The sequence below is a fragment of the Strigops habroptila genome, chromosome 7 (assembly GCF_004027225.2).
Source record: "Strigops habroptila isolate Jane chromosome 7, bStrHab1.2.pri, whole genome shotgun sequence".
Taxonomy (NCBI): domain Eukaryota; kingdom Metazoa; phylum Chordata; class Aves; order Psittaciformes; family Psittacidae; genus Strigops; species Strigops habroptila.
In genome coordinates this window covers 1,898,140-1,919,830 of record NC_044283.2, presented here as the reverse complement: position 1 = coordinate 1,919,830, position 21,691 = coordinate 1,898,140, and the positions used below count along the sequence as shown (strand labels likewise).

Genomic DNA, 21,691 nt, shown 5'->3' with positions numbered 1-21,691 from the left:
CCCGTAAGTTACTGCGTGTTAGGGGATGTTTTTAATTCAGTCCTCCACTTTCTCAACCAGTGCAAAGTGCTGAGAGCAGCACTCGGGGATGCAGTCCTGATCCAGCCCTGGGGCAACAGCACAAGAGGGATGTGGAGCTGCTGGAGCGAGGCCAGAGGAGGCCCCGGAGCTGCTGCGAGGGCTGGAGCAGCTCTGCTCTGGAGCCAGGCTGAGAGAGCTGGGCTGGGGCAGCCTGGAGAAGAGAAGGCTCCTGAAGGGGACACCTTAGAGCAGCTCCAGTGCCTAAAGGGGCTCCAGGAAACCTGGAGAGGGGCTTTGGACAAGGGCCTGGAGGGACAGGCCAAGGGGAATGGCTTTAACCTGCCAGAGGGGAGACTGAGATGAGCTCTGAGGCAGAAGCTCTTCCCTGTGAGGGTGCTGAGGCGCCGGCACAGGGTGCCCAGAGAAGCTGTGGCTGCCCCATCCCTGGCAGTGTTCAAGGCCAGGTTGGACACAGGGGCTTGGAGCAACCTGCTCTAGTGGAAGGTGTCCCTGCCTGTGGCAGGGGGTTGGAGCTGGAGGAGCTTTAAGGTCCCTTCCAACACAAACCAGTCTGATTCTAGTCGAAGGCAGAGGTCTCTCTGCCTCCCACCAGCACAGGGAACCTGAGTGTAGCTGTTGGCTGCAGAGACGTGCGTGGCCCCGCATGGAGCTGCCAATGGCTGGTGGTTTTCCAGAACAACTTACAAAAGGTCTTTTTGTGCAAAGGAACAGGCGTTCTCCCCCTGACCACAGCCCCCATCACTTGATACCTCTGCTGACAAAAGCCTTCAGAAGCTGCTGTGGTCTGCAGCTGGGTCACAGCCTGGCAGCTGAGCCCGGAGCCGGGATCTGCGTGTCCGGAGTAAGCCAAGAGCAGCACGTGTGAGTAGTGCTGAAGGATCACTCACAACTGGGGAATTAAGCACAGGGAGAGCCCTTGGTGTCTGTTTCCAGGGCATTCCTGTCCTCCCAGGCACTCACTGTCCATAGCCATGGAGGTGACAACCAGCACATGGAGTCCACAAGCACTCAGGAAGGTTGTGGGTACCCACACATTGCGTCATACACCACAAATGCCACTGCTCTTAGCCTGTTATGAGTCTTTCTGTGAAGGACAAGGACAGTTGTAAGGTAGGATGGCAGCTCTATGACGTTCATAGGAACTTATGCCCCTACAGAACACCCTAAAAAGCCTCTTATGTGACCAAATGTCACATAATGTCCTGTTACAATGACTACTCAACCTGCACATAACCACAGGAACTCAGCTCCTCAAGGCCTCATCATGTGGCTGGCATGCTGCTTCCTCCAGATCCACTTGGTTACCTCAGAGTCCAAGGGACTTACTCCTCTCCGGAGGCAGCTTTGGGCTGGCTACTCAGCAGATGACTCAAATGGGACCTGGCAGAGGCCAGCAAGTCAGATTCCAATGATTCCTGGGATGTATGGAACCAACCTTGAGTGAAGGAGCCAGCACAGCTCTGGGAAGCTGAGTTGGACTCTCTTTTGCATCATGAAGTTTGAAGTAGCTCCTGATAAATCTAGAAAGCAACAGAACATGGATCAAATGAGATTGCATTAAAGCCTTCTCTCCTGTCAAGACCTCTCACAATTGTCCTCATCAGCATGGAATTTGGGTGCCTTCCAGAAGCGTATTAATCAGCATGGCTCTCATTTGTCACGCAGAGGCCATTCACCCTCCCGCAGGGTCCAATTTGGCTCTGAAAATTCCCTTTATCTGCTGATGGAGGGAGGAAAATAGTAATAAAAGTTGGACTTTCAAACCTTGCCTGTGTGAAAGAATCCCAGCTTTTCCATTTACAGCAGTTCAGGAGAAATCCTTCTCCAAGGCCACGATGAACATGTCCAAGGACACTTCCAAGCTTTATGGAAGCGCAGCCACTACACTGACCAACTAAGAAATGCAGCCTAAAGGAACTGATACATTAAGATCATCTTTACTGGATTAAAGTTACAGGGAAGTAATTCCTACATTAGGTTCATTGATTCAGGAAAAGTGAGTTATAAACCCGGATGGATAAGTGGAAGTGATCAGCTTACCTGCTTTTGCACAGGACAGAGCTCTTTCTTCAGCCTCCTCCTCTTCAAAGTCATTTAGTTGTGTTCTCCTACAGGCACAACCACTAACAAATGTACCACTGACAGAGGCAGACAGCAGAATTCCTTCTGGGAAGCACTTCTCCAGGAATCAGCCACTCTGGAGCAGGCCATACTTAGATGTACAGTAACATGACTACATTCTGTGGGGAACTTCCAAGAAGCTCATAAAATCATGGAATGGTTTGGAAGGGCCCTTAAAGCCCATTCAGCTCCAACCCTCTGCCACGGGCAGGGACACCTTCCACTAGAGCAGGTTGCTCCAAGCCCCTGTGTCCAACCTGGCCTTGAACACTGCCAGGGATGGGGCAGCCACAGCTTCTCTGGGCACCCTGTGTTTGGTCTGGGATTGCCCCATGTGCAGGACCTTGCACTTGGCCTTGTTGAACCACCTGAGGTTCACACCAGCTCTCCAGCCTGTCAGGGTCCCTGTGGATGGCACTTCAACTGTATTTTGATATCATCCTTGCAATTGGTTTCCATGGCAATATTTCCACTTACCAGAGATGAAAGAACATGTCCCAGACAACATCCATTCGAGCCCCATCACTGCCTGAGGTGGCAGAGCTTTCAACTTAAGGATGGTTCCTCATAGAGAGGCCTCCAAAAATATCCACCAAGAACCCCAGGACTTGCTATGCCATTATAAAAAGTGCATCGGGATGGAATTTACAGCACAAAATGTAGAACTAGAGGAAATGGTCATGAAAGAGGAAATGGTCATGAAAGAGGAAATGAAAGGTGCTTCTGAAGGGCAAATAAGCCTCTCCTTTTAAAATGAGGAACTTTTCAAAGCATTAGGTGGCTTTTTACACCTCTTTACTCCACCCATTTCCTCGCCTTGTCTACCTCACCCACACGTTCACCACGCTTCTCACCTCAAATTCAGTTTGCAGACAGCACATCCAGAGGCAATCCAAAGCCAAAGAGCTGTTATTGCATTTACTTGATGATGAACAAGGTACAAATGAACAATGACCATTCCTGCTTAACCAACAACAAAAGGGTTAAACAGTTCTGCCCTCTTTAAGCTTCCCAAGATCTGCAGATTTACCCTAAAAGTCTTTGTGTAGCAGTAGATGAAGAAGAGATGACTCCACGCTGGAATCCACACAAGACAAGCACAATTTCCTGAGTTTTTGGAAAGAGGTTTTGAGACTTGGAACCACTGACTCCAAATGTCAACAGTCTCCTTCCATAGAACTATAAACAGTGGAGGCTTTGCAGCCAGAAGGAGCTTTATCTGACCTGATGACAACAAGGAATGGGGGTGAGTCAGCTTCGCTAGCATCCCTCGTGAAGAGATCCAGAGGAGGATGGATGAGAACACAGGGCTGAGGAGGAGACCTGCCTCCTCTAAACCTGGCCTGATGTTCATTTGATTTCCTTTGGAATTGCTTACTCCTCTGGGGAGAAAAGTCAAACAATCTCATGCTGCTCCTCTATAAAACTTTCCTTTTCCCTGTGTGCAAAGAGAATATTTGCTTTATATTTCAGAAAGCAGAGTGTAAACTCTTTGTGAGGCCCCAGACCAGTGTAAAACATCCAAGCACAATCTCCAGATCACATACTGATCTACTAAAGCATGCCTGAGCAGAAAATCCTTAACAGAAGCAAACACTTCCACCCTTAGGAAGGGAGAATGCTACAGTATTATCACCAAGTGAGGAACTACTTGCTGCTAAAGCTCTCGAGCTGCACCTCTTAACTCACAGAATGGCTGTTGGATAACTTTGGTACTTGGTGAACATTGTGAAGCAAGGTAAAACATTAAATAACCGCAGCAGCTCTTTGTTTTGGAAGGGTTTAGAGTGAATAGTTCCCTCCTCAGCTGAGGATGGTGCTCAAGCAGTTGAAATGGACTGCTTCTGCCTTTCTTCCATCTGCAATGAGCTTGATTAGTGGCCTCTCTGCTGTTGTTAGGGAGCAACAGGCACAGGACAGACATTTAAATACAAACAACCATCAGAGCTGTGTTGTCTGCCTGCAAGAAGACTTCCAGGCACCCCCTGAGGCAGCGGCAGGGCCCTCAAGCTCTGTTTTTTCATCAGTTGAAAGCTTAAAAGCATATTTAAGCAGCTAACTGGTTTTAAACAAGCACTCAGTGAGGCAAGATATTGTCACCACTCCAACACAACTGGATTTCTCGTCGCAAGGAACGAGTCTATTCACATGTATACCAGAGAATCGCAGGAGAAATCTCAGCACCACCGAGTTTTAGCACCATCTGCTTCAGCAGAGCTGCTTTTGAGCCCCAGAAGAGCCTGTGAAAGACAAAGCAGTGACTTGCATCCAAGGACAAGATAGTGGAAGGAGCAAATAGGTAAAAACAGAGTTTGAGAAGAGGTCTAAAGAGATAAGCCATTCCCTGAGCTGATTTATCACAGCCATGTGATGCTGTATTAGTTTTAAGCTGCACTTTTAACTTCAGATTTCTAAGACCAGACCAAGCTGTGGGCCTTCTGATAGTTAGATCATGGGTTTGTGGTGGTTGGGGGTTTTGCACTCCCATATACGATAGAAATCTTACACTTGACTCTGGGGTGGGATATAACAGCAGCTTTAACACCATGTGGCAGCATCAGCACAGGACAGAGTTCAAAAACCACACTGTGAAATCTTTGTCTAATATAATCCAGTGTAGTTCTACCGACCTTCAAGGGAATCACATTATTTCTCATCATTTAAAGATCCAATTCCTTACACCCCAATGTGAACGAGAGGGGTGACTGTTAGGGCTGGACTGTAGCCCCACCACTGGATGGCTTAGCCATGGGGTGAAACAAGAAGGTCTGTGACATCCTTAGTGAACACAAGAGGTCAAACCCTCCGAGCTGTGCCTCCCCCTGTGCAGGATCGGGTGCACCACTGGTTACAGCTGTTCCCTGAACTGTTGTGCACATCTGAAGAACAGAAAATAGGAAACCACTGTTCGCACCCACTTGCTTTTCCTCAGATGTCTTTTCCTGTTTATACATCAGATGTATCCATTGTGATAAGCAACTGAAACTGAGACTTCAGGCTGCTATCACCAAGAAGCTTTATATATCATCTTTTGCCCCTGAGCTGCTAGTTAAGCGTACAACAAGAATACTGTCAGAATGCAAACATGGAATGAAGCAAAGGGGAGAGGTTTAAAACTCCCCATCGTCATAAAACATTTTCTCTGATCAGACCCTCCTGATTCATACAGAAAGACAGAAAACCAAGTGAAAGGGCAGTGAAATCATGACTCTTCCACCCTTTCAGTTTAACGTCCAGCTTAAACAGCCATTACAGTTACCTTTAAGTTCTTCTTAAGAGATGGTTCCAGCCCAGATGTTGCCCATACGACAGCAAAGATACATTCATGATTGCTGCAATGATTACTAGAAACAGATTTGATGTTATTTATTTAAGGGGCTTTTGCAGTACAAAACATTACAAGTGTGTTTTCTACATTGAGAGAGGAAATAAAAACCCTAAAAAAATTGTCAAAACCAATTTGAAATAAATACATATAAAACTGCTTTACAATCAGGGAGTTATAAATACATTGTGAACTGAGTAGTTCCAAATTGTGTTCACTTGTGAAGTGCATAACACCACTACAAAACCAGTCCTTTATTTTAAAACCTGCCATTCGTATCAAAACATTGATTCTTAAATACAGAGAGATGATACTAGTACAAAAACCACACAACTGAATACCACAAAGCATCCACTGCACACGTATTTACTGCTTTATCTCTGTCACATCACAATCTCCTGCCTGCTGCAAGGTTACCAAGAACCAGACAACTTCATCTGAACAGATCTTTATCAGTTCCAAGGCACCTTCCTCCCCAAGACACGGTTGGTGATCTTCTGAAAGATAAAAACAAAGTGAGAGATGAGTATTGATCCTCTAAGTATTAAAACCATTGACGATGATGTGAAGTTTTCTGAAGAGAATATCAGTCTCAGAAAGTCAGAAACAAGTCTAAAGAGTCAGAACACACTTTGACAGTTGCTGACAGACTATTTTCCTAGGTAATCCTGATGCATGTCTTGCCCTTCACCACTTCAGCTGCTCTAAGGTCTCCCCTTCAGGAGCCTTCTCTTCTCCAGGCTGCCCCAGCCCAGCTCTCTCAGCCTGGCTCCAGAGCAGAGCTGCTCCAGCCCTCGCAGCAGCTCCGGGGCCTCCTCTGGCCTTGCTCCAGCAGCTCCACGTCCCTCTTGTGCTGTTGCCCCAGAGCTGGATCAGGACTGCAGGGGGGGTCTCCCCAGAGCGCAGCAGAGGGGCAGGATCCCCTCCCTGAGCTGCTGCTCACGCTCTGGGGGTGCAGCCCAGCACACGGGGGGGTTCTGGGCTCAAGCACACACTGAAGCCAGGTCATGGGGAGCTTCTCCTCACTCAACACCCCCAAGTCCTTCTCCTCAGGCTGCTCCATCCCTCAGTCTGTGTTTGTGTTTGGATTGCCCCCACCTAGGGGCAGGACCTTGCATTTGGCCTTGCTGAACTCCATGAGGCAATGCAACACCACATCATTCTGTTAGCTCAGCCGACAGCCCACTGATGTTTTGAAACATGGAATACATATGACACAGTTTTAGACAAGTATAACATAAAGTAAGAGCTTTGGGTAACTCACATATTACTCACAGCTTTGGGAATCAGAGTCATTAGCTGATGGGACCTTTTGCATCACACAGATGAATGCAACAGGCAGCTGAGCTCTTTTATACACACACACACACACACACACACAGAGTATGCAGTGTGTATATAGTACATACACATAGCATATAGACACACAAATTGCAGTGTGGAATCTGCCCCCAACACTTCACAAAGGCTCAGAAGGGCTCAAAACCCCTCACACCACAAAACCTCGCATCAGCCCTTCTATCTCCTAAGCCTTTCTGCAATCTAATAAGCAAACCTGCTAGAATCAGATTCTATCTCACCTCTTTTCTCTCCAGGAAGCCACTACAGATCAACAAAAACCTTCAAGTGTTGCTGACAGGAACGTGTAGCCAAGGGGATGGAAAACAAACACTGAAATGAAGTAGTGTAAAGGAGGAAGCAGAGTGCAATTCAGCTTCACACCTCTAGGAGCCTGGGCTTTTCCCTTTGGGGTAGTGACACCTTGTGGCTCCTGCCTAGAATAGGCTCTAAAGGACAGCCCTGAATAAAATAGCGGTTGATGTGGCTGAATGTTAATATCTTATATTTTTTAATAGGTAGAGGCAAGTACAGAACTTTTCTATCACCTTTATGGAAGTTTCTCCCATGCTCCCTATTTACAGAACTGACAAACTCACTACATCTAACGGAAAAGCCTCGGGAATGGAACAAGGAAGTGCTCAGATCCTCCTTCACTGTGACAGAGAGACATCCCCACCTCCCCAGCTGTTTCACCAGTGCTCCTCTGCCAGCTATGAACGTTTTCACAGCAGAAAGCCAGCCAAGAAAATACAAGTGTAGCCTCAGGCGCTCCAGAACAGGATGTCTGAGCACACACTTCCACAGTACATCCTTTCCTCATCATGGTGATGAGGAAGTGCTGGCTTGTCAAAGCGTGAAGGACAAAGCATCATAGAAACATGGAATGGTTTGGGTTGGAAGGGACCTTAAAGATGATCCAGTTCCAACCCCCTGGCATGGGTGGAGAGGTTTCATTAGGGACTGTTCATGCCACTAAGCACTGACCTGGGAGTCAGAGTATGAGTAATGAGAGTCAGAGAACATGAGCAGTGAGAGTCAGAACATGCCAAATGATTTTGGAAGGCAATGTCCCCTGCTAGGTTTGGATGAGGCACAAAAGGACTCTTCTAGGTGACCACAATTAAAGCAACAGCCAGATCTATTCCAGAGTATGGACCTGCTGTTTTACACGCAGTTCACCAACTTGCCACTGAGAGATACTCAGCCCACAGTTTGGGTACAGTGCTACACATCATTTCAATGACACCACCCTAGATTACATGTTTTTATCTAGCTTTTGTACCAGCTGTTTTCTTCTCCTAATACTCTGTGTCATCTTTGGAATCATTCCACAAAATCTGTGGTCCTTTCTTTCCTGCACAATCAGATCTGCTTCGAAAGTGATGCTCTCAGCAACACATTAACCAAATTCTAAGCAGACCATTCACTCTATTTACAGCTACTCACTACAGCTATTCTGCAGCAGACAAAGAGATTACAATATTTACTGCACTGAATCGCCAGCCCTCTTCCAATCAAAACCACACTTACACACAAAACTCCTGATCTGATTCCAGCTGACTACGCTACTTCAAGTCAATGCCTGAGAGCATTCATTAACCCTTAAGACTTTACAGCATCTGGGATTGTCAGACTAGTGAAAAAAAACACCTCCTGAATATACCCTGCAGAAGTATAGCATCAAAATCAAGTCATTCTAGTGGTAAATACCCATAATCAGATTAGGTTTTCTGGATAATGCATTGTGTTACAATCCCTGACTTGATAAATCCAATCACTGCTGTTTCCAACAAATAACTAACTCCATTATTGCAGCTCTGGTAGGACAACTCAGCCAGGAAAGAGCTGCAATGCTAAAAATGAAGTGCAAGCTTAAGATCCAGAGGGAAATCAGGTTTAGTTTTTAATGTGTGTCCTTAAAGCACCGAGGCTTATAATGCAGTTTATTGCATGCTGCCAGAAGGCCACATTTTATGGTGTATGGATTAGTTGAAAAGCCAGAAGGTAACTCAGGTTAGAACCCCAGTGTTTGTAAAACTGCTGTTTCTCATCTTTAGGTCATGAATAAGTCTTAAGAGAAAGCTTAAGCATATATAACAGCTCCAAGTGATACACTGGTCAGTTTTGGAGATGCACTTCTCAGAGGGGACAAATGGGCCTCCTGTGTTTTATCAGGGCACTTATCACTGTGTATAAATTGATACTGCTTGTTACACAGAAGTAGTAGACAATGAGATGTGTGCACATGGGAGGGTCTGGGAGATAAGATTCTTCCTTGATACTGGTAGTGCTTAACCCCAATGAGTCTCTAGCACAGGGTTCTTCAATCTTTCTGCCATTAATTAAACCTGTTTAACACACAGGCACAAAGCACATATTGCACAGCCTGGACAATCAGGAAGGAAGAGCAGCAGCAGCAGTTTAGCTGGGACAGAAGCAGCTCCCTGCTGGGATCTCACTGCTTCATGGCAGAATGAGGCAGGATTCAGCAGAGTCCAGGAGTAACCCAGCAAAATGGGCCCTGCTGTTTGCTTCTCCTGCTCACCAGAACCCTGGAGTGCTCACCCCACCTTTGCTCTGCTGCTGGTTGTGTGGTGAGGCCCCAGCACAGAAACTGCTCTGGGACTGCTGGGTAAGTGTGTGTGGTTCAAAGTTAGTCATATCATGCTGCAGGAAACTGGTTTAGTCTACACTTGCCAGGCAGAGATCCCTGGCTGATCAGTGCCAGTGTGGTAAGATCACACCATGAGCTGAACAAACACTTAATGGTGAAATCCACAGCCCCCAAAGTTAACAAATTCCCACCAGGACTGCCAGTTCTCCACTGGAGCAAAATTAGGAATGACAACTCCAGGCTTTGTTAGCCACGGCTGTGAAGTTAGCTGGGAATTGTGCTCTTGCTGTAGGCAGATTTAGCTTACACATGTGACCAAAACCAGCAACCTTCAGTTCAAGGAAGCATGATCCTTCTTTAAACATGCTCCATGATCCCACTGTGCTGCCCTCCAGACTCCCCACCTGACCTTTTTTGTGCACTTTAATCAGGAACAGGCTTTCTTGTCTTTTTTTCCACACACCCTGTATATGGAAAGGATTTCAGAGGGATTTTATGTTCCAAGTCATGTTAAGCTTGACTGCTCTGACCCTGATTAAATGTCAATATATCCCAACCACCTAGAAGCTGCAAAATAATACCACAGAATTAACATGTAGTAAATAGTTCTATAGTGTTTGTGACCTCAAAAAGAGGTCTAAAATGTTGCAGTGTAAATACTTGAGCAGAACACCTACTGTTTTGTAAAGCTGGGCCTTCAGTCGATAGGAGTTGTATTCCATTTTCCTCTTCTCTTCCTCTCGCTTTTTCTGCACCTCTGGCAGCTGCTCATAGATCCTTCAATGTAAAAAGGTCAAAAATAGTGACTTGAAAGGAACTTACTGACACATACACATAAATAATACTGATCTATATATATATAAATAAAACACCCATTGTTTTATCTTCACATTCTATTAAAGGCTCCTGGTCTATAATAGAAATATTTATTTGGGGGTTTCCTAGTGTCACACAGGGAAAATCCCAGACTGGTTTGTGTTGGAAGGGACCTTAAAGCTCATCTAGTTTCAACCCTCTGCCATAGATAGGGACACCTTCCACTAGAGCAGGTTGCTCAACTGTGGAATACACAGCAGGTGTGATACTGGAAATTCCCACATCCCATAATGCCTTTATCACAAGCAGCACCTCCTAAAAGCAGCATTTAAAACATGAAAATGACCATACAGCTGGTATGACTACCCAGCTGCAAAAGGTAGAGCTTCAATATCTGCAGTGCAGAACAGCCTCTTGCTTTGCTGTACTGGTGATACTGATCCCAAGTAACATATTTATCCATCAATATCATTATCACAACGAATACCCTGATTTCAGCTATTTAAGCATCTATTTTCAGCATCTATTGCTATTTTCAGCATTCAGCAATGTTGCCTTGTTTAGGTGAAGGCTTTGTCTTCTCCAGCATTGAACTCCTCCCATTCCAGAGCCAAACAGCAAGGGATGCTTGGAACTGATTGCCCCATCCCTGGCAGTGTTCAAGGCCAGGTTGGACACAGGGGCTTGGAGCAACCTGCTCTAGTGGAAGGTGTCCCTGCCCATGGCAGGGGTTGGAACTGGATGAGCTTTAAGGTCCCTTCAACCCAAACCAGTCTGGGATTCTATGAATAAAAGCTGTGCTATTCCAGTCTGGTTTATGGGCTAGCACCTGAAGGAGGGACCTGAAGGTGAGGATGGCACTGTATCGCTCCCACTGCTTTCCTCAAATCTTCCTTTAAGATCATAAAGCTTCCCTAATTTCATGGCAGTGGTTGCCAAGAAACATGCAGCTTTAAAAACACTGTGGTTTGCAGGAGGTGGAAATGAATGATGTCCAAAAATGTCAGTCCTGTAATATTTAAAGCAAGACACATCTTATTATAACTCATCTCTTAAGATGCTGCTTTGATAATCAGCAAATAGAACAAAAACCTTCAGCTTGTTCTGGATACATGATTTGTGTTGTTGCTTTAATACCATCTCGCCATTCTTTAAAGGCTTTCACCATCCTAGGTGAAAAAGATCAAGATGACCCCTCACAACTCATCCCACCATAAAGATGTTTGGAGCAAGAGGTGGGCAATGCAGAACTGCACATAAATTAACAGAAACTTGTTTCCATTGCCTGTAGGTAATTTGCCATGAGAAATTCCATTTATACCCTCCCAGAGAACAAGGAAAAGCTTCTGCTCTCATTAGAGGTGTGGATTTAAGAAGAATGGTACAGAATAAATTACTTCTCGGCTCCAACTGAGAGCTGGAGCATGACAGCAGCAAGAACAGAAAGTCACCAAGCGAGAGTGCCTGAACCAGTCTCCATAGAAATCCTGCTGACTTTGGGTCTTATGAAATCAGGTTTCTTAAAATATACAAGTTCAGACCCATCCATCTCACAGTCCAAGTGACTTGAACCTCAATCCTACTACTTCAGCTAAAACATGTGGAGATTCCTTGGGGAACTGCTGTATTTACCACAGTCACCACTTCTGCCACCTCCCTGTTGACATCCTAAAAGTACTTTTAAATGCCAAAGGCTATTGAAATAAAACATTTTGGACTCTCCCATCATAGAGGTTTATTTTATATATTGTGAATTCCAATGGATATTTTGTAAATCAGGGTGTAACTGAAGGTAAGGGACCTCTGGAGGTCACCTAGTCCAACCTCCTGCTCGGAGCAGGACTAACTTCCCAGCTAGATCAGGTTCCTCAGGCCTCATCCTGCCAACTCATGCCTGTTTCTGAGGATGCAGGTTCCACCAGCTCTGTGGGATCGTGGTTCAGCACATCACCACCCTTCTCATGAACTGATTTCCCTGTCTCCAGTTAGAACTTTTACTGTAACACATCACCAGTACTACTTGTCCTGTCACCATGTACCTCCAAGAAGAGTCCTCCTCTGCCTTCTCTATACCCCTCTTCTGGCAGGGAACCACTGCTGCCAGATCCTCACCTTCACTCTCCTCCTCCCCACCCAGACAAACCCAACCTCCACAGCTTCTCCTCACAAACATCTGATGAGGTGCCTACATCTTGCAGCGAAAAAGCTGAGCTATTTCCAAGACTCAATTCTTGGACTCCAGATACAATTTATCCATCTCACTACCCAGATCACTTATCTATAGAATCACAGAAACACAGGCTGGTTTGGGTTGGAAAGGACCTTAAGCTCCTCCAGTTCCAATCCCCTGCCAGGGGCAGGGAACACCTTCCACTAGAGCAGGTTGCTCCAAGCCCCTGTGTCCAACCTGGCCTTGAACACTGCCAGGGATGGGGCAGCCACAGCTTCTCTGGGCACCCTGTGCCAGCGCCTCAGCACCCTCACAGGGAAGAACTTCTGCCTTAGATCCAACCTGAACTTCCCCTGTTTAAGTTTGAACCCATTCCCCCTTGTCCTATCACTACAGTCCCTGATGAAGAGACTACCAAACCAAAAATGATGAAGAGACCACCCAAACCAACATGTTCTTAACCTCACCGTTTAGATCTTTGAACCATTTCATCCCTTGGAATTGTTCTTCTCTTTTCTCTAATACCTAAATGGAAAAGTTTGAGAGAAGAAAATGGTGAACAAATCTACTTCTCACAAAGAATACTGCTGCAGGAATACGACTCCTTTAGAAGTTATGGATTCTTAGAGTTAAGGAGTTGTAATGCTTTCATTAAAAATACACACGCTCTTCAGTTTAATGTGGATAATTCATTAGTTTGTGTAGAAGGTACAAAGCAGAAGCATGAAGGTACCTCTGTCAGACAGCATGTGGCTTGCATTCCTGTAGCCCTTTCTTTTCTCTGGAGGGTTAAACAGCTCTTCCCGTTGGGACTGCAGCACGCTCTGGATCTTCCTCTCCTCCATGACAAGCTTCAGATGCTTCACACGCTCTCCAGAGCGGGAGATGAAGTCGGGGCGATGCACTGCAAGAGCCTCCTAAAGATGGGATGGCACAAAACAAAGTCTCCAGTGGGCAGATTGTCTCCCTGCAGCTGGAAGGTATCTAACACCACCACTAAAGCATGGGAAAAAGCCTATCAAAGTACTCTCTGGTATAAAATACAATAAACTTGTAGCCCTAATGCTGGGTAGATCCTCAGAGACATCCTTTAACAAACTCATTTTCTGGTTGTTGACAAAGAACTGGCCAGAAAGAGATGAAAATGCTAAAATAATTAGTAAAAGGGACACAAACCTCTTCTCAAAAACACAAAATAAAGTTAATCCTATAGGATATGAGATTCTATAGCTTATTACAATCTCCCTTGTTGTAAATCAGTGGCACATCAATGTTAGCAATCTGGTTTGGATCAGAAGTGGAATTTTGAAAGTGATCTCCCCATATCTCTGTTTGCCACACTTCAGTTTCCCCTCACAGGGCAGTCTCTAAGCACATGAACAGACCACAGGAAGGTTTGGTTTGGAAGGGACCTGAAAGCTCATCCAGGTCCAATCCCCTGCCACGGGCAGGGACACCTTCCACTAGAGCAGGTTGCTCCAAGCCCCTGTGTCCAACCTGGCCTTGAACACTGCCAGGGATGGGGCAGCCACAGCTTCTCTGGGAAAAGTCTGTGCCAGCGCCTCAGCACCCTCACAGGGAAGAGCTTCTGCCTCAGAGCTCATCTCAATCTCCCCTCTGGCAGCTTAAAGCCATTCCCCTTGGCCTGTCCCTACAGGCCCTTGTCCAAAGCCCCTCTCCAGGTTTCCTGGAGCCCCTTTAGGCACTGGAGCTGCTCTAAGGTCTCCCCTTCAGGAGCCTTCTCTTCTCCAGGCTGCCCCAGCCCAGCTCTCTCAGCCTGGCTCCAGAGCAGAGCTGCTCCAGCCCTCGCAGCAGCTCCGGGGCTCCAATAGGCTATTCTGGAAAGCCAGATTACTATAAGCAAAAAGGACTGATGAATTTCTTGGTTTTCCAATGAGTATAAATTATTATAATGGTGAAATAATAGAACAAGCATCATAGAATCCCAGACTGGTTTGGGTTGGAAGGCACCTTAAAGCTCATGCAGTTCCAAGCCCTTGCCACAGGCAGGGACACTAAGTGTTTCCACAAGATTCAGCCTAACTCCTGAAATCCCACTGACATCCCAGCAGCCTCCCAGTGCAGTGTGCCTTTACCTGCAGCGTGAGCTTCACATAGGGCCATGTGGACCTATTCTCAGGGTCTCTTCCTGGACCTCCTGCCTGAACCACGTTGCTGTGCTGCTGCTCTTGCCAGTTCTTCTCACGGAGAGGCTCTCTCCAAGGCTTTGTGCTGGTGAATGGCTCAAACCAAGATGGACCAGGACCAGAAAAGGAATTGGAATGGTTTTCTTTTCTAGATTCAGATTTCAAGTCTCCTGCTTGCACAAACCATGAAATCCCTGTTGAAAGACCACAGGAGAGAATAAAGCTTTGTAGACAGTACATGTGCTATTTTCCATCCCCATCTATGGCCCTTGATGCCTGTACTGGGTTTGGTTGGGGTAGAGTTAATTTCTTTCCCAGTAGCTGGTATGGGGCTATGTTTTGGAATTGTGCTGGAGACAGTGTTGATGTCACAGGGATGTTTTTGTTACCACTGAGCAGCTTTTACGCAGGGGCAAGGCCTCTTCTGCTCCTCACTCCATACCACCAGCAAGGAGGCTGGGGCAGGGCACAAAGAGTTGGGAGGTGACACAGCCATGACTCAAGGGATATTCCAACCCAAATGGCATCACACTCAGCATATAAAGCTGGGGAAAGAAGGAGGAAGGGTGGGATGTTGGGAGCGATGGGGTTTGTCCTCCCAAGACACCATTATGGGTGATGGAGCCCAACACCTGCCTTCGATGGGAAGTGCTGAATGAATTCTTTGGTTTGCTTTGCTTGTGTGCACAACTTTTGCTTTACTATCGAACTGTCTTAATTTCAACTGATGAGTTTTCTCAATTTACCTTTCTGATTCTCTCCCCCATCCCACCAGGGGGACAGTGAGCAAATGGCTCCGTGGTACTTGAGCTACTGGCTGGGTTTAAACCACAACACCCAAGGTTCTAGCTAAATCCAATTAGTGGCCTAACACTACACTGCAATAAATACTCACTTTAGTTTAACAACAGTGGGACTCTGTAGCAGACACCTTGGGCAGTTTGAAAAGAATTCCTTTGCCAAGTGTCAGAAAACCAGCAAGTCTTTATCAAACAACACTTTGGGAAAGCCCAAAATGGTTTAGTTTGCAAGTTTCTCTCTATAGAAATCAGCAATTACACATGTTTAAAGAGCCTCTCTGTTGTCCTAAGCCCTATGCCTTTTTATAGATATTTTTGGAGATGAAATGCTTTACATCTTCTAAATGTTAAATGTGTATGCAAGAATTAGATTACTCACAGTTTACACACATAATGGGATTTGAATACATCAGCTTGTACTCCACGCAGATATTCTAAATGTACTAAATGAAACCAGTATGAAAGAGAATGATTTGTCCCTACAACAACAACAGTGATGACTAAGGAAAATATTTTTAAACATTTAATTATGACATTGTGAAAACTGACAGGAAATTTAAAAGAAGAAAGAAAAACAAAAAGCCAGGAGGAGGCTACAGCATCAGCCCGAAAATGCAACTCCAGCTGAAACAGGGAGATGAGTCTAGTTCTGGTGCCACATTCTTCCCTCAATACTCCTGAAATCATACTTGTTCCTTTAAGCCTCAGGACATGAACCAGTAAGTGACTACTCAGAGGTTAATAGAACCTTTTACAGCTTGAAAATCAAACTGAAGTACCTGCATGATTCCCATCTCACCCACCTTTCCTTGCTTATCTATTGCTTATTCTTTACTACCTTCACTGGCCAGGCCACCTCTAACAGCTTCATTGAAAACACCATTATAATAGTGCACTTGACATAGTGGTTTTGTTTAAAATCATGGATTAAAACCAGAATAAGGACTGACTGTACTAAGGACAGACTACTTTGTGTCCTAGCTGACCCTTCTCACCTATTTGGCTGGTTGCTGTCGAGTTGTACAACTTTTCTGGTGCGCAGAGAAAGTGCATGTTGGACTGACCTTGTGGTAAATGCAGCCTGCTCTTTTTTGTCCTTTTCTCCATGAAAACATGGCCTGGCTGTCCCTTCTGCTTCCCCTTGCTTGCTGCTGCCTGCTGAGCTGTGACCATACCATCTGACTCTCCAAAATTACCATCAACACAGCGCCAGGGTTCCTGTGGCTGTTCATTTGCCTGGTTTGATCTCGGGGTAGGAAAAGTCACCCCAACATCTCGAGTGTTTTTCTTAGTTGCGCTGTTGACAATCTCCAAGTCTCCTGTAGTTGAAAACGAAACAGAAACATCAGATATAAGGCAGAAGCTGATCCTGGTGAGGGTGCTCTTCCCTGTGAGGGTGCTGAGGCGCTGGCACAGGGTGCCCAGAGAAGCTGTGGCTGCCCCATCCCTGGCAGTGTTCAAGGCCAGGTTGGACACAGGGGCTTGGAGCAACCTGCTCTAGTGGAAGGTGTCCCTGCCCGTGGCAGGGGTTGGAACTGGATGAGCTTTAAGCTCCCTTCAACCCAACCATTCTGTGAGTCTATAAATCTACTTCAAACCCCCTGCCAAAAGACACAGTGGCAGGTCAACATACAGCTCTGCATTTTGGACAATGGAACCGCATGAGTTTACTCAGTGTGTCCCATCCAAAACTGCGTTTTAGCTACAGAAGGTTGGTTTGCCCACAGCACTACAAATATTTAACAGAAACACCACCACAAATATTTAACACAAGCATATAAAGTGGAAAGGTGTCAACTAACATTGAAAATGTTGTAACACGATCTTGAAAACAAGCCATGAAAAGACTTTTCTGATTCAATCCACTTGCACATGGCGAAAAGAAGCAGCAATAAATAACTAATGGATGTGTGTGATGAATAAAACACGCATTACTCAACCTGATGATGGGATGCATCAGATGACGATGGGATGCAGCACTGCACCAGCCCAGGATCGGCTTATGTTTTAAATAGAATATAACAACTAAAATATCACCAAGAAGAATAAGAAACACTGCAGTTGCCTTCTGAAATAGCATATGCCCACAAATACGTTCTGTGTGTAACAGATGTCTTGTGGAGAAAAATAATATAGAAAACACACACTTAGTCCACCTTTGCTATTGAAATGGGTCAGAAGTTTGGGTTATTAAACTGCTAAGTGAGAAAACTGGCTACTAAAGCAGCCCAAGGAATGAAATTAAACAGCTCATTTAGATTACAACACAACATCTTGCTCTAAAAGCATTTGAAGAATGCTGTTTATATGTACCCATCACCAGAAATGTGCATCAGACTTTGGAGAATGGTTTCCAAAGAGATCAAAGGCAGAAGCAGGTAGAGAAAAGTCTGGAATTCACAACTCACCTGCTTGGATACCTTTGTTGAGCATCCGTGCCCGTCGCTTGTTACTAAGAGCAGAGCTGGGTCCCCACGTGCTGCTTGCAGAAGTTGAATCTGATGAAAAGGAGATGGCAGTCTACAAAAACAACAGGCAAGAGAACAGAAATTGATGGAATACTAACCAAAATGAACAGAAAGTGGGGTTTAAACAGCAAAAAGAGGTATAGAATCATTGGGTTGGAAGGAACCTTAAAGCTCCTCCAGTTCCAACCCCCTGCCACAGGCAGGGACACCTTCCACTAGAGCAGGTTGCTCCAAGCCCCTGTGTCCAACCTGGCCTTGAACACTGCCAGGGATGGGGCAGCCACAGCTTCTCTGGGCACCCTGTGCCAGCGCCTCAGCACCCTCACAGGGAACAACTTCTGCTTAAGATCTAACCTGAACTTCCCCTGTTTAAGTTTAAACCCATTACATGAATTCAGATTGTATGACATCGAATCATAGAACAGTTTGGGTTGGAAGGGACCTTCAAAGTTCATCTAGTCCAACACCCCTGCAACAAGCAGGGCCATGTTATAACTTCACAGCCATTCCACAAGGAATAAACTCTAAGTGTAATACCATACTTATCTAATCCAGAGGATTTTGGGTTCTCTATTGTAGAGTGTTTTATTAACAGCCATTAACTGCGAGTGCTGCCCCAGGCTCCAAACCCAACAGTGCAGCACAGCCCCACCTCTGCAACTCCACTGGATTTAGGGTTTAATTATGGAACGGATTTACTTTTTCATTCCTTGAGCACAGCAATTAGTATCCTGTTAGTAACTCATCACCCAGGAGTGAACAGAGGCTTTTTTTATTACCTTTTGATTGGAGCTCTGCTAGCAGCACTTCAATGCTCCACAGGGTTTTGTTTCAGCATTAAAAAGAAGCAATTTTTCCTCTCATGCACTGGTAAAGAACTGGGTTTTTAGTTTCATATAACTATTCTAGCACTAGTAAAGTGCACTAGACAGATGTAGTAGATCTGTGTCATTCAGAGAACAGAAGCAGATTTGAATATGTGCTCAGCTAAAGGGAAAAGAGTAGAAAGCATGGAAAACCACACCAAGATAACCTATTTACATGCATATCAGCCCACAGAAATAAATATGAGCAGCCATTCAGTGCTGAATACAGACAGAGAGATTCTATTTGGACTCGATTATTCAGCACAGCGCTTTCAAAGCCCTTCAGCAGTTGAATAGCTCAACCTTTAGCTTTGTACCTGCTACCAGATGGCAGCATGAAGAGTGCTTTAGAAATAACAGAAACTGGAATAGATAAAAATCCTTCTGGGATGATGGGTTTGGCATCTATAAATAAAAAAAGCTGTAGCGGAGTTTTTGGGAAGCTGAGCTGACAATAGGCTGTCAGAAACTAAGCTGTAAAAATCAGCATTTGCCTGAAAGAATGGTACAGTGGTCTCTGAGAAGAGCTTTCACTGTAAGTAAATATCAATCTTTAAGCACAGATATTTGCAACTAAAAGTAAATAACTATTGATTGCTGTTCAGCCAAGCATCACAGGAACCACCAACATCACAGAATCACAGATTGGTTTGGGTTGAAAAGGACCTTTCAAGGGAAAGAAAGAACAGTTCTAAGACAGTTGGGGCTGTTGAGCCTGGAGAAGAGAAGCTGCGTGGAGACCTCAGAGCAGCTTCCAGTGTCTGAAGGGGGCTACAGGGATGCTGGAGAGGGACTCTTCATCGGGGACTGGAGTGATAGGACAAGGGGTGATGGGTTCAAACTGATACAGGGGAAGTTCAGGTTGGATCTAAGGCAGAAGCTCTTCCCTGTGAGAGTGCTGAGGCGCTGGCACGGGGTGCCCAGAGAAGTGGTAGATGCTCCATCACTGGCAGTGTTCAAGGCCAGGCTGGACAGAGCCTTGGGTGACATGGTCTAGTGTGAGGTGTCCCTGTCCACGGCAGAGGGTTGGAACTGGATGATCTTAAGGTCCCTTCCAGCCCAAACCATTCTATAATTCTATAGTTCATTTTCATTCCTAGGAAGGCAGAGACACTTGTTTGAGCTACTTAGACCAAGGACAGGAGCCTGTGATACAAACAACACTCTGGGAAGTTAAAATGACTCCCCAGACAACCAACTCTCCCACTGCCCAACAGTTGAGAAGTTCCTGTAAAGATCAGCTCAAATTGTCTTTTGCTCTATTTGACCACATACCTGGATCTCTTTCCTCTTCTTGTGCCTCTCAGAAGTCGCCTTTGGATACTCCACACCCCCTGCTTTGCCCTTATCCCACTTTTCAGAGCGACTTCTCTGGTGGTTGATGGTATGATAAAGCTGGGAGAGCCTTGGGGACACCCGAACTCTTTCATGGCCAAAAGCCCTGATCAGCCTGGCAGTATCGATGGTGGAAATGGAACTGCTCACCTCAGTCTGAGTGACAGTTTCCATCTCTGTTTGGGTCACTGCATCTGATTCTGAGGTGGTGGAACTGATTGTGGTGCCATGATCTCCACTAAGCCTTGCCTCTGAGGAGGTGTCACTTGGAGTTTCCAAGCACTGCTGCTGCTCCAAAACGTTCTTCATGTGGCAGATGATTTTCTCTCCTGACCTGTTTTTCCTCAGCTCAACAAAGCTATTTTTGTCATGGGTGATGCGTGGTCTCCCTTCAACATGTGTTGCATCAGGCTCTGAGGTACTTTCAGACATGCTTTTTTCTGGCACTCTTATTTTCTCCTGTTCTCTTCCCTTTATTCTCCTTCCAGAAACACTCTTGTCAGATGTTGTTGGTATCAGTGTATGCTTAAGGGGATTCTGAAGGACCCTGGCCAGGCGATCCAGGCGTTCCACAAGGGTCAGCTCACCGTTACTCCTAGAATCATGGTGCTGGTGTCTCTTCTGGCACTCCAAGAACTTAACCCAGAGTTCATCTAAGCTACCACTGGAGTGGGTTCTCTGTCTCTGTGGCAGGTCTTTCTTCCCATCCTCATTGAGGCGAGTTGTCTGGCTACGTGGCAAAGGATAAGTTCTAGCTGCTTTTTGTTCTGCTTCTCTTCTACCGTGGTGAAGGAGCTCCCTCCATGATGTTTCATTCCCCAAAGATGTGCTGATGTGTAGATCCTCATTCCTGCTGTTATCTGCTTCTGCAGTGAGTGGAAAGAATTCACTTTCACCATCTTTTTGATGACGAGCAGAGAAAACACAGTGATGACGATGTGGTTTCCTCCTATTCTGCAGGACAGCACTTGAGGAAGGTCTGGCAGGTCCAACACCAGAACTGTCTTCTGACAGCTCACTGTTAGACAGGATGTAGCTCTCACGTGTTGGCACTGGATGATGAAGGTAGAATCGTGCAGATTTGGAGGCTGAATGAGTGGATTTCACAGGTTTTGTGTGCTCTGGAAGAGAAGAAAACACTTGAATTTGTTTCTTTCCAGTGAAGCAAATAGCAAATGGCAAATCTTAACCAGGATCATTTTCATCCTAACACTTCCTAATCACTTCAAGGGATTAAAAGTAGGAATTAATGTACTCATTCCCAAATCCAACAAACTTAGAAATGAAGTTTCAGCATTATTAGAAGTAGATAAATGATATTTTCTGCCATTTGTAACATGGAATCCAAGAGAATATTCTATCCAACTGAATCTGAAGGGTGAATCCAGTTACACCACAGGTCATTTCCCTGACCAAAACTTGATCTGAGACTTTATTCATATTTATGGGAACTCATGGCAAGCAGACACAATTCATTCTGCCTCTTTTCAGACAAATGCTCGTGGAGTACAAATGTCCTCTAAGGCTACACCTGAACATTACCTCTTAACTAACTCAGTAAAGCACTATACATAGAGCACAACCAACACCACTTCCTCCACAGCTCCTTGAACCATTTCAGACAGAACATGCCAAGATCTAGCCCT

At 45.6% G+C, this 21,691-nt stretch overlaps 1 protein-coding gene across 4 annotated transcripts in view; it reads right to left on the bottom strand.

Moving 5' to 3' along the window:
- Positions 1-5,504: 5,504 nt before the first annotated feature.
- The window catches only part of ALMS1 (ALMS1 centrosome and basal body associated protein), a 64,316-nt gene continuing 48,129 nt past the window's right edge, over positions 5,505-21,691 (bottom strand). For 2 of the 4 annotated variants that reach the window (XM_030492448.1, XM_030492447.1), the window contains exons 12-19: positions 19,986-21,166; positions 17,785-17,896; positions 16,441-16,695; positions 14,526-14,770; positions 13,163-13,346; positions 12,897-12,954; positions 10,121-10,220; positions 5,505-5,985 (exon numbers count right to left, since the gene is read on the bottom strand). In XM_030492448.1, the coding sequence (XP_030348308.1) occupies positions 5,941-5,985; positions 10,121-10,220; positions 12,897-12,954; positions 13,163-13,346; positions 14,526-14,770; positions 16,441-16,695; positions 17,785-17,896; positions 19,986-21,166 (2,180 nt within the window). In that variant the 3' untranslated portion in view covers positions 5,505-5,940. The remainder of the gene's footprint in view (positions 5,986-10,120; positions 10,221-12,896; positions 12,955-13,162; positions 13,347-14,525; positions 14,771-16,440; positions 16,696-17,784; positions 17,897-19,985; positions 21,167-21,691) is intronic. The other 2 variants (XM_030492449.1, XM_030492450.1) reach the window with 2 other exon arrangements.